General features: G+C 44.6%; 1 protein-coding gene across 2 annotated transcripts in view; it reads left to right on the top strand.

Moving 5' to 3' along the window:
• Positions 1–1,086: 1,086 nt before the first annotated feature.
• Positions 1,087–13,230, top strand: part of MAP3K1 (mitogen-activated protein kinase kinase kinase 1) — a gene marked incomplete at its 3' end in the record, with an annotated part of 58,017 nt that continues 45,873 nt past the window's right edge. The window contains exon 1 of one of the 2 annotated variants that reach the window (XM_082012878.1): positions 1,087–1,580. In XM_082012878.1, the coding sequence (XP_081869004.1) occupies positions 1,108–1,580 (473 nt within the window). In that variant the 5' untranslated portion in view covers positions 1,087–1,107. Of the gene's footprint in view, positions 1,581–2,442; positions 2,475–13,230 lie in introns of those variants that run through there. The other variant, XM_082012879.1, reaches the window with a different exon arrangement.

Consider the following 13,230-nt stretch of genomic DNA (forward strand, 5'->3'; position numbering starts at 1 on the left):
GTAGGATTGTTTCACGGCAGCAAAACAGCACCTTTCATGGCAGCAATGTTCTGTTCTTGCAAAATTTCAAGTCAGTTCTCCGCGGCTAGGAGGCTGAAAGCAAAACCAGCCCATTGTGGTCGAGTGGAAATCGAGACCAAGAGCAAATTTTACGTGGACCTCCCCAAGGTTCTGGTCACATGATGTCTACTGCTTTTTTTCTCTCCTCTCGCAGCGGCAGGTACATGTGGCAGGCTGTCATCTAAACGAGGTGTGCGCCCGCAGCGCACGTGGAAACGGGCGTGCTCCGACGAGGCATTAACCCTCCTAAGCAGTCGCGGACATGGAAGAGCACCCGCGGACGGGTGAAGCGGCGCCTGCCAAGTGAGAGACGCCCGAAGGGGGACGCGCGAAGACTGCAAGCGAGAATGTGCATTGAATTGCCTCCTAAAGGCCGAGCGGGATGAGCAGGTAGGCTCGGCCGCAGCAGCGATTTCACGGCGGCGCGCGGAGCGCAGCAAGGCACCGCGGGCATTCGACTCGGCCCGCGGCCGGCTCCCGGGGAGGACGTCGCCTGAGGAAGTTTTGGGGGTGTTGGGGAGGAGGAGCGCGCAGACGGGGTGCTGCGAGCTGGGGCGCGGCGGCGCCGCCCGGAGCCGCCTCGAGTTTTGGAAAGGGTTTCGCCGTGACCCCACCGCCCCGGGGCCGCCAGCGCCTCCGCCGCTCTCCCACGTGTGGGAAGGGCCGCGGGGGGCGGGGACGGCCTCCCCACCCGGCCCCTCGGTCGGCTCCCGGGAGCGGCGCGGCCGGTCCGCCCGTCCATCCACCGGCGGGCGGCCTGCCGCAGGCCAGGCTCTGGCTTGACGAGCAGGCGCGGCGCGCAGCGGCGGCCGCGGCTGCCTCCAACGGCCAACACCTGCGCGGGGGCGGGCGGGGCGGGGCGCTGCGCGGCCCCGCCCCGCTGCACCTACAGGCAGTCGCCCCGCCCCGCGCCGCCCGCTCCCACCAATCCGCACCCGCCTCCCGCCCCCTCCCTACGCCGTTTGCGCAGTCAGCGCTGTTTCCGCAGCGGCTCGCAGTGCTGGCTGCCCCCGATCTTAGGGAGCCCGATGTGACCCGCCAGAGAAAATGGCGGCGGCGGCGGGGAATCGCGCCTCGTCGTCGGGATTATCCTCAGGCAGCGGCGCGGAGGCGGCCGCCGCCGCCGCCACTTGCGGGAGCCTGAAGGGCGGCGCGGTCGCGGGGAGTGTCACCGGGAGCGGCGGGGGGCTCCTGCGGGAGGCGGGCGGCGGCGGCTGCCGGGAGCAGCGCTCTGACTGGAGACGGAAGCAGCTGCGCAAAGTGCGGAGCGTGGAGCTGGACCGGCTGCCCGAGGCGCCCCTCTTCCTCGCCGCCGCCTCCTCCTCCTCCTCCTCCTCCTCGCCAGAGCCCCCCGACACGCTGCTGCTCAACTACCTGCCCGGGCCGCCGCGCTCCAGCCCCGCCAGCCCGGCTGCCTCCCCCAGCCGCTGCGCCGAGCTCCCGGAGCCGCCGCCGGCGGGGAGCCCGGCGGGGACCGACCCCGCCGCGGAGAGGAGGATGGAGCCGTCCCCTGCGGCGAGGTGAGGGGGCGCCGGGGCGGGGGGGGAGTGGGGTGGGCAGGGCTCAACCCTGGGCGGCAGCGGGTGACAGCAGGCGGCGGCGGGGCTGTTCCCGCGAGGAGGTCTCGGGGTGGGCTCCGGCGCCCTGTCGTCGTGTCGTGTCCCCCCCCCCCCCCCCGCTACGGGCGCCCGGCCGCCGCCTGGCCGCAGGCCGGCAGCGGATGCGGGGGCGGCGGGAGCTGCCTGCCGAGCGCAGGGCGGGGACGCGACGGGCAGCCCTGCCCCGTCGCCTTCCCGCAGGGCACCTGGTGCGTGGGTGAGGGAGGGGTGGCTGCCCGGCCAGGCTGCCCCGCCGGCCGCCCGCAGCTGTCAGCGGAGCGGGCTGCGCGGGAGCCGAGCCGCGGCGGGTGGCCTGCGTGCGTGTTTGCGGGGCGCGGCGGGCGTGTTAATCTTTTGCTGGGGTCCCGAAGGGCTGGGGGTGGTGGCGGGGCCCGGGCGTGTCCGGCGCTGGGTGTCGGGGCGAGCGGAGCCCGGGATCTCTGCCCGCCGCTCTGCGGTGCCGGGGCGGGGGCTGCGCCGCGGCTCAGGCTCCTGCCTCGGGTGCTCGCCGAGCACCTGGCCGCTTCCTGCACTGTTCTAGCAGCTTGCTGCGCAACATTGAGGGTTTGTTGTGGGGTTTTTTTTTCTTCTTTAAAAGGACTTTTCCGAAGTCTCCTTCCAATTTGCAGTATCGTGGTACTGCAGAACTGATTCCTTTAATTCTTAAAAAAAAAAAAAGCGGGGGAGGGGGAAGGCTTTCAATCATGAACGTCCTCTTTTTCCAAGAGAAAGTAATTTTGTGGTGGTTTAGTCTGGGCGATACATTTCGGAGGTTTCATTTAGTGCACTGTTGTTTGTAGCTCATATTTGTCTTCTGTTCGTATTATTTTATAAGTCCATTTTATTGAGGTTTTACAGAGGTGCCGATATTATGCCTGTGTGACGTGTGGAAGTATTCAGAATGAAAGTGAACTCATGTCCACGGTGAAGCAGTCTAAGTACTTGAGAGCACATTTCGGCTTTAACGTGCACTTGCTAGGTCTAACTGGTATGTGTGTGGGAAAGCACTGCAGTAGTGACGGCATAATTTTCATGTGAAGTCGTCAATGTCATATGGATTGTTTGTAAGGTTTTATATCATGTGGACTGTGTATTTTAAGGACTTAGTATTAACATCCAAGGTCCTATTTTAATGCTGCCTTACAGTTTGTCTGGCTAATTATTTAAACCTCATAAGAAATCTAGTTGCAGTTTGGACACATGACTTGTGTATTCTTTTCAGTCGTGTCTCATGTTAGTTAAACCTCAAGGATATTTTTTTAAAGGTTGACTTGTCTTGGGACTGCTGTAATAAGAACTGTTTTCTAGACCATTGTCCTGTTTATAGGAATTCTCAGCAGTTCAGATGGATTTTGGCCTGTTTCTAGGGCAGTGTAAAAATACTTGATACGGTGTAGTCATAAGAGATAAGAAATGCCTCTGTACTTGCAGAAGGATTAATGGGAAATCTTAAGTGGTGTTTTTTTGGGAGGAGTAATGTATTAATTTTATCAAGTAACTTGTCTTTTTATGACTCTTAGTACCATCCTTGTCTCGATGCAATTATAATGTACTGTATGTCGTAATACAATTCTAAACAGTTTCATGGCTTTCACGGAAAATGAAGAATCGGTGTCAGAACATATTTAAAACAACTTAGTCTCATGGTGGTAGCAAATGGGGGTTAGGCTTGGTATTAGAGGTTTGGGAAGGTCAGTATATGTCATATTGATACTGAAATACTGAGTCCATCCTTGCTAGTCAGTCCTACAGCAGCAGTGACAGAGCAGCTGTGGAATTTTTTCCTTTTGCATGGACAATTTTGCTTACTTTTAAGTACCTGCATTTGGACAAGTCAGTGTTTTGAGTTTGTGTACAAGTTAAAACCCTTTTCCTAAATGCTTGCTGATGTTCGGCTATGAATGTTAACAACTCACAGAAAATATTAAATGCCAAGTGCTTTTCTCTTTAGTATTTTAGCGAGATAAGTCTACTTTGAATTTATCATAAGTACAGTTCAAAATACATGGCAACATTAATAGTGATTGTTCTTCAGAAATACTCTACATGAGCGTTTATAGAATATCTCAGTAATTCTTACGAGTAAGCAGATGTTAGATGAAGTACTATTTTGTCAGGCTGAATCAAGAATTTAAAACATCTCTCTGCCCTTATTGTAATAGTGACTTGTTCTAGCTGAAGTAGGGAGGTTAATTTATATGTGAGTAACTGTAAGTTACTCACATATATTAGTGTAATTAGTGTATTACACATTAAATTTATACATGCAGCTGTTGCACAGACACTTATTAAGAGGCAAACTGAAGGACGTAATCAAAATAATGTATTGTGTGGAGGTTTTTTCTATTCTGTTTTTAAATAGACTAGTTGTGCTTTCCTGTAAGGATCTACTGTTCGTGAAAAGATATATGCTTGCTCCAAAGTCCCCCTATCAGTCTCTTTGGTATTACAGTTACTTTCTCTTTAAATAGATTTTCTGTTTCTGTTTTTTCTGGAAGACCTGCATGAGCCTCAGAATGAAGCTGAGAAGGGAAATTGACTCTGCTGTTAAGTCCTAAATGTCAATACTGCCTTTTTTCTTTAATCTCTCGAGCATTCTGCTTATCACCGCAGTAGGGCAAATATTTTCACTAAAAGCTGTGAATGTTGTAAGCTATCTTTTTGTATCACTGTAAGAGGAAGGAGTTGTTTTACTAGGAAATGCAGCTTCAACATAAAGCACTTCAGACCTCTTATCCCATATCTGTACTGACAGTGTGTTGATTTGGTTTATATTAAAAGATACAAACAGGAAGTTCAGTGATAACTGTAGTATGATTCTTGTAACTTGAGGTAAATTCGTGACGGCAAAATGCACCTCCTTCTCTTCGACCTTAACAATGTTCTTTTAAAACATTCAGACTTAAGTGATGTCTATTTGTGTCTGAAAGTGGTGTAGGTGACTTCGGGTAGTAATCCCGAAGCATGGGATTAGTTATACTGCCATAACCATGTTTTTATAAAAATGAAAAGCAGGAAATGCTGCAGTTCATCTCCTCTGCATACAGTGGCCACGTACTGTGTGACTTGCATGAAAATTAAGTGTTTGAATTTGAAAATGTATATGCTAGATATGGCACGGCTCGTCACATAGTTCAGCTGCAAGACAACCTTTGTAGATATTTATACTGTATTTTCTGCAGTTGCTGTTTGACGCCTGCTAGAGACACCAAAGACACACTGTGAAACCAAGGTTTTGACTGTAACTACAAGTGTACCTGTAAAAAGCTAGTAAGTTTTAGCTTTGCTAATATGTATCACCTTTGGCTTCCAAAGGAGGGCATGAACACTTCAGCAAAGCACTGGACTGGGCAGTGGGAGAGCATACGGTGAAAACATGGCATGGCCAAGGCTTGACTTGCAGTTTTTTATTTCTTTGGGATTTTTTTGGTTTACTGAAATGATGATAACTTTCTCTGTTCATGTTGTCAAAATGTAAGGTAGAAAAATGTAGCTTATTATTGACCTTGGCTATTTGTAGCTAAGGTAAAATATAATTTCATGCTTTTTAACCAAGTCAATAATGCTGGGTAGTTTTAACTGGCAGCTTAAATAGCCACAGCTTTTCTGCTTCCAGTTTGAGCTGCATACTACTGTGAGAGAAAATTCACTTCTACCTTCTGTGCTGTGTGGCTTGAGAGTACTTTTGGAAGAGGGTCACCCTCTACCGTGTCTGATTTTTATCACTCTTAGTTATTGCAAGTGGTAGGGTTCTGCTTAAATGGTCTGATCCGGTATGGCAGTTTCTTTGTTCCTATACAAAGTAAATAGATTGTAACTAACTGATCTGGAGCTTTCTGTCTCATTGGATTTGGTGATACTAAAGGTTCAGTCTCCACTGTCACTCAGTGGAATCTAAGTACTGCTCAGCTCAGTGCGATACCTGTGTGTAGATGTCTGCAACTCTGCTTTACCCAAAGGTCAGACATGTGGAGTACAAGACTTGGAGAATTTTCCCTTCTGTATGATGGATTTGAACTTCGTGAGATCTTTCAGTGTGCTAATGCATTTGCTGTCGTTTGAAGTTGGAGTAAAGGTGACAGTGCAGCTGTGCAAAAGTTTATCCTGGTGCAGGAGAGGATGAGGCCGGAGTGGAAACAAATGGCTCGGGGTGGGGATACTGCGGGAATGCTTCTGTTGGCTTTCTCTGGCTGCCAGTATTGGTGAAACTTGGCTGCAGCTTGTTTAAAATAGAAATTATATGTTGCCATGTAGGTGTTCTTTAAACAAACTTGTAAAGCTAGTTTTCAGCAGCAGTGGTGATAAGAACAGATCTGGTTTGAGTTTTGAGTTTCTACTGCTAATCTTGGTGTTCCTGGAGGATTCTCTGCAGAGACCCAAGGGTCATCTTATTTTACTTTTTATCTGCCCAGCTCTCACTTAAAAATCTAGAATTACAGTTCATTCTTTTGCTTGAGGGGAAGTGGACAGAAAGCTTTTAAGAGGGCTTCATTACTTGTCTCTAGGTGACTTGGAGAAGGTGGCTAAATGGAAAGTTGCTTGCTGTTGCTTCCCTCCGTCTTCTATCTGTACCCGGAGGCTAAGTGTGTTGCCTGCAGGGTGCTTCCAATTTCCTGTCTTGCCTGGCTGCAGAACTGGGGGATCCTGCTCGGTTGTGAATAGTCTTGAATATATTATTTTCCTGTAAGACTCGTTTGGGGTGTTGCGAGTTTTTTTGTGTTTTGGGTTTTTTGGGGTGTTTTTTATTTGTTTTGGTTTGGTTGGTGCGTTTTTGGGGGGTTGTGTGCATGCCTTGTTGTAGATTTTGGGGTGTGGTGGTGGTTTGAATTTTTTTTTTTTTTTTTTTTTTCCCCTTGGAAGATCGGTTTTGGATCTTGGATTAAAAAGGTCCTGAAGAAACAGCAGCTCTATTTACTTGATACTTAAGAGTAATTTGAAATTGGGAATTGTCTACCTTCTGTCTGGAAACTGATGAAATACTTTTCAAATTGTCTTAGTAAAAGCTGATAGAGCCATCATTCCCTCTCAGTTTTGCTCAGAAATATCCAATTTTTTGATAGTGGTCAGCATCTGATGACTAAGGATTTGAAATCATTTGCAAAAAGTGGTTTTTTTTCTTTAAACTTCAATGTCATTGAGTATTCCCGTTTCTCTGCTGTGAGATTAAACTGGAATTCAAGTCAGCCCACCTTTGTTTCAAACTATCTCCATATATTTCTTTTGTGTCTCTGAAGTGTAAACTTTTCACATCATTCATGGAAATAAAACATAATAGTGTTTGTTCTCATGTCTTGTCCTAGTATTCTAATTTGTAGTGGAATGGCTGCACACTGACATCTGACCATGATGGACATCTTGTTTTCTGAGCTCTTTTCCATCCTCTTCTTGAGCATCCAGTCATCCTGCTTTCACGCAAAGTGAAAGGGGTCTTTGCTCAGCTGTCAGCAATGCTGATCGGGTTCTTTTCTGAGCTGGTAGTTAACCCCCAAAGGTGTGCAACTAATACTCCTTTTTTTGGCTCACGGACATGCATTTCATTTCACTAATTACTTCTCTCAAATACTGTCTTACACTTGAAGATTTTTTTCTTTATGTCCTGTATGATTCTCATGCTTGTATCTTCAGGATTGTCCCTTTCAGGTAGTGAAAGGGCTTGATGTAAATATCTTAAGTGTTGAAGAAAAAAAATCTAATTTGTGATAATACCGAACTGAGAAACAGTTTTGTTTTTTTAAACAAATTGTCAACAAGCGTTACCTCTCATTCTGCTGGAGAATGCCTGCAGAACTTTATTTTAGTAGTTCTTTGTATTCTTTAAAAAGGAAGCTTCAAAGCTCAGTGGATAATAGGGTCTACCCATTACCTTCAGGTAATATTTAACTGTTCTGCATCTGATGAGGCATAAAAAAGGCAAATATCTGAAATGTGTGATGCAACTTGCAGTGACCTCCAGTTTGCAGTTCATGTAGAGTTTATTGAGCTTGTCAGATTAATACACTCTAGCAGGCAAGTGTTTGTTTATTACCATGGTTAAGACAATATTCTAGTTGCTTTGAATTATGACAGTACCTTAATTTCTGGTTGCTGACTAGGTACTTTGAAAATTCATGTGTAGTCAAGTGGCAGTTTTCTCAGTTTATCAATATTTTGCACTTTTTTTTTACTTCCATGTTTTTAGGCTGTCGAGTGGCCAGGTATGGTACTAATACTCCTTTCAATTTTTTTTTCTTGTTGAAAGTTTTAACTTTACCACCACATAGATAATCAGTATCTTAAATGCTCCTGTAATAGATCTGAAATATCTGTTATTTCACTAAAGCGGATGCCTAGCCTATGACTAAAGATTTGTTTGCTTAATGTAAGAAAATATTGCAGTTGTGACTAGCATGGAAGCTCACTGAAACAGTGCTAATGTGTTCTTAAAAATTTGGAAAGGATCTCTCATATTAAGGATCCATATTGCTTATTAATTTTGTTGGATTATTCATATAAATAAAACATAAGTGATGGCTCCTATAATTGTGTAAAGTTCTTAGGCAGCTAAAGCTTGAAATGGAAATGTGAACAGCAGGTTTTTAAATGGAGTGAAGCTGGATGTTGTTTCTCTTAAAACTATATTAATATGCATATGCTTATTTTTAAAAAGTTATTTCAATCATGGCTGCATGTAGTTCCAGAAAATGAGCTCTTCTCGAAATACAGAACAGCCTTCAATCAGTTGGGTTTTTAACTCTAGTAACTGTACAAATAACTGTGCTTATTTGTAGTGAATAGCTCAATACAGTAGGTTTCCTGATCTCTGCAGGCATGTCTGATACTCCAGACTGTAGGAAGCACTGGCATTTTTATTAGGCTTTCCATGGTAAGTGCAGAAAGTTCTTCTGTACCGCTCAGCAAATGCAGTCAGGCTCTTCGCTGCCAGCCCTGCAGTGGTGGCTACTGGCAAGGTCACTGTAACCAGCAGAACCAGCTTTCTCTTTGAACCTCCAGGGTAAGGGCCAGGATCTCCTGCACTGGTACATTCTGCTCCACACGGGCTTGTTCACACCTTCTTCAAACACCTTCCTAATTTTAACCGAGAGTTCCAGTTTCTTTCCCTGACAAGAATTTACTCTGAGTTGCAACTGCATGTTTCTTATCCCCCTCCCCAGAGGCTCTTGGGAGGAAAAGCAGGGATACATGGGGAAGAGGTCTTAGAGACATGGAGATTGTTCTCTGTTTTAAGCCAGTATTACAGGAAGAGGGAGGAGAAGGAGCTCCCCCGCTTCCTCGCCCAGCCTTGTGTACAAGAAGGCATGAAATAAAACTCCTTAAGCCATGTGGATCTCTGGCAGAGAGCAATGCAGATAGTCTTCAGGGTTGTAATTTTAGGCAGTGCATTGTGCCAAACTGATACCGTAAAGATGACTGATCTATTTGGTTTCTCTCTCTGTGAAGATTGACATGCAGGCTGACACACAGACTGCCTTTTTTGTGGAAAGAAGGCGGGTAATCTCCATCAGGGAACTGAGTAATAAAATATTTTGGATTAAACAGAGACATCTTCTATCTGTGCAAAGTTGTAAGATGCTTTCATGTAAGGATGTGTTCAGTATTGCAAACCAGCACACGCTGATACCATCAGCAAGCTGAGTGAGGAGAAATACCAATTGTCAAAGTGTTTGGCTTAAGTGATACAGGGCAATTTAGAATTGCTGCAGTGGGTTACAGGGGTGTAATGCCTGACCATTGTTTTTGGCTTCTGCTGCAAGTCAGCATACCTCCATTCAAAATGGTTACTGTTGTCACTTGTTTCAGCTATATTGTTGGTGGTGAAGGATTCAATTCTTAAAGAAATCTTTTTCCTTGTATAGGTACTTCAAAGCCAGATGAGAAAGTGACCCCCTTCTGAATGGAAAACATGGGGGTAAAGGGTTAGAACGCAGCAGATCAGAAATATAAACAAATGTGAAGTGTTTCCTTGTGTCTTGGGTGCTCATCATTTCAGCCAAAAAGAGTTTCTCAGGCCAAAGTTTTTTTTATCTATGAAAGAAGAGAAGTCAGGGTTTGCAAACTGCACTCCTAAACTCTCCTACAAATTCTGGTTTTTTTACAGTGGAAGCTGGACTTCCCTTTCTGAAGGAAAAAATTAAATAATTGTTGGAAGGCTTTGAGCTGAAAGTTGCCCTATGAGATGTCCATGAGAAAGGTCTCGATGACCTCTCATTCGAATGTTTACTGTCTGTACCAAATACATCAGTGTGAGTAACTTCCCTTGGCTGTTGCTTTTGGGATACTCTAAAACTTACCAATAACATCACAAACCTTTGTGAAAACTGGCATTTCTCGGAAAGGTACTGTCCTTAACCAAATCTTTCCCTTATTTTCTCTAATTAACGGTATTAAGCTAATGAAATTGTTTAATGTTTATCTTTCTAAACTCATTTGGAGTATAATTGTGCTTCGTCGTCAAATTACGTTATTTACATTGAAAACTTTCAAGTATAGCTCTTTAGAAAGTTATGCATATGTATGGTAAGAGGAAGAGTGCTACTGTATCTTCAATTTTGTCTTTTAAGCATGAGGTTAAGTTCTGGCATGTTAAAGTACAATGGTAAACCGTCTTGTCCTAGTAAATACTCTGAAGTATCTAATTCCCCTTAGTACCTTAGCAGAAAATTAGTATGTGCTACTCTTTGCTTGTTCTGACCTGCTCTGAGCCGCATGTTTGTGGCAGTATTTTACAACTCTGCCACTAGTGAGGATGACCAGCAAGGCCAAGTGGGAAAGGACAATCGCTTCGTCATTTTGAAATCAGCTATGTATGAATTACATTCCTGTATTTCAAAATTGACTGCAAATGGGAATATAGGTCCAGTGTCAGGGCAGGCCACTTGTAGACCCTGGGAATCAAGACTGCAAGGGAGAGCACAGCCAGAACTTTTAGGCTTTTGGCTTCCTTTCAGCCCACAGAGTGGACTGCAGAGGAGCTAGCGAGGGGAACTGGTAGGAAATCAGGCAGCTTCTACCACGTAGACAAAGTTCCAGAGGCACTTCATCAAAATGAGTCTCCGACTTTTTCTGAATCGATAAATAAATTTTTTTTGAAGTATTTCTTTCCAGGCAGCAGCTCAGCTGTATGCATAAGTATTTCCACAGTCTGTAGTAAACTCCTTAGGCAGCGGTGGAGCCTTATAGGCTTTATTCTTTGTGAGCAAGTGTTCACATCTTGTGTATCTATCCCATTAGTTGTATTTGGTGCTCAGGCTGAAATCAAGCAAGGTTTATCACTGAGTAGGTGAAATTTCTATAATGTAGGTTTTGCTTAAAACATGAATCCCAATTCAGAGGAAAATCAGGACCTGAAATACCGCAGTGCCTGCCTTGGCGCTACATGTGACTGTTGCAGTGTTCTGTATGAAGCTGCTCTGCTTGTGAAGTCTATCAAGCTACTGGCACCAGGGTGATGCTAGTGTAAAACCTGTTGTACTCACAATGACTGGGTAAGTGCTGTGCATCTTGGGGCCCTCAGCTACATAAAACTTTGTATGGGACTCATGAGGTTAGTAAAGTGGACCATCTCTGATGCTTCAGGCATCAGGTGCCTATACAGCTTGAGGGAAAAAGAAGGATGCAGGATTTGGTAGTATGGTATATGTTACAAACTGAAAGACAGCCTGGTTCTGACAGAATCTCCACATACAAATGAGTGTTTCAGTTTATGTATGTTTAGCGCTCTTAGGTTGCTTCTGCCTAGGCCTTGCTGATAGTGTTTTGGTACATGCTGATTTTTGAAGTATCTGAAAATAGTGAGTTTCTGTCATGATTAAAACCCAAATTCAAGGGACACAACAGTGAAAGTTCTCAAAAGTAAGAATATGAATATGATAGTTTTTTTCTTTTTCCCCCTTTTTTTTCTTTAATATAGCTAGGATCTTATTAACTATAAATAGCTATACTTAAGGAGCCATAAGATTTTGAAAAAAATACTCAGTTTGCTTTTTTCAGCTTATTGGGAAATAATTCAGCTCTGTTCCCATTAATATTTGGAAGGGAAGACTACTGAGCAAATTAACCTTCTTCTGTTTCCATTGACAGAAAATGTACATTAAGTTTCTCTGATTGTAGAGTCAAAAGGGCTAAACATAGCCCTGATTTGCTAAACTAGTAAGTAGGTAAACTGAATTAGAGCAAAGCCAAAAACAGATGGAGGACTGATTTATGCAACTGCAGCATTTTCAGATCTGTAAAATGCTGTCATCTGTGCAAAAGAGCTCTACTAGTTATATGAATTGGGACCCACTGTGCTCTGTCTCCCCTCTGTGGGGAGAACACAGCTTGTGTTATGGGAGCTGGTACCTTAAGAAGGACAGGCTCTTTTTCCATTAAGTATTTTCAGTTAATCTCAGGGGGAGAAGACACTGTTGCCTCTGGATTTCTAAACACGTTCTTGTGCAGAAAACATGTTGGCAAATAAATTTATGATTTGGTGAAGGCACAAAGCAGGCCTACAGATTTTGCCCTAAAGAAATTTTTAAAACTATTTTTTTGCTTGAAACCACAAATGATTAGTGCCTAAGCATAAATTCAGTCAAAGTTTTTTCATTGTAATTATAACTGGGCAAGGTTTTGGTATTTGTCAGTAACAGTCTATCCAATCTTTCCTCAGGTTTCTTCACAATCAATTTTGAAAAATAAAAAATACTGTGTAGAACTTGTTCTTCTTTCTTCCTAAGTTCGTGTTAGAGAACAAACATCTCATTTGCTCTGCTGAAGGCCCAGTGTCTGCTTCATTGCATTTCTGAACCTTATTGTGACAAGGTCTGCATTTTGATACCTAAAAGGAAGTGGGAAATGAGACAATATGGGTCTAGCACTGTTACTCCCTTTCCATGTTCAAATAAATGGTATGTTTTTATAACAGGGAGGGGATGAAGCTGGCTCTCACAAGGGAAGTGGTTTGTGTAGCTGGTTCTTACCATGGCAACTTTTGATAAGGATTTGTTGGGTTACTGTATACTCATTTGGACTCACTAAAATAATCTGTAATTACAGGATTTAAAAAGTTTTAACTCTTTCAGTTTAACTACATTAGCCCATCAGAAGCTGTGAATGGGCAGCAGGATATAAGAATTGAGAACTGTGCTATTCCATATTCATACAGCAGCTTGCTTCTAACTCTGTGTAGATGTGTGGCTGGCTGGCTAATGCTTAACCCAGACATACTAAGCAAGTAAATGGGGAAAGCTGTCTTCTGAAAGTGGTGACCGTCCCTGTCTGCAGTGTTCAAAGACATACAGTTTGGGTCCTGTATCTGAATGTTCACATGGTATGTGGTGTTAGAAATATGACTGAAGCTGACTGTGGAAATTAGTTTTCCAGGATAGGATTACGTGACAGTGCGTTCTTTGCTGGTCCTGTGCAGTCCAGGCTGAAGTCAGCCTTGTTCCAACTCCATTTCAAGGGTGCATCTTGCTTCTGACATCTGCATGGACTTGGGGCTCTGTCACCTTACTCACAGATTGCCTGACAGTTTAGTGTAGCAATTAATTCAATGGGTGACATCAGTCTTCAGCTTCTAGTTCACAGCCAG

The sequence above is a fragment of the Phaethon aethereus genome, assembly GCF_964289735.1.
Source record: "Phaethon aethereus genome assembly, chromosome: Z".
NCBI classification, from domain to species: Eukaryota; Metazoa; Chordata; class Aves; order Phaethontiformes; family Phaethontidae; genus Phaethon; species Phaethon aethereus.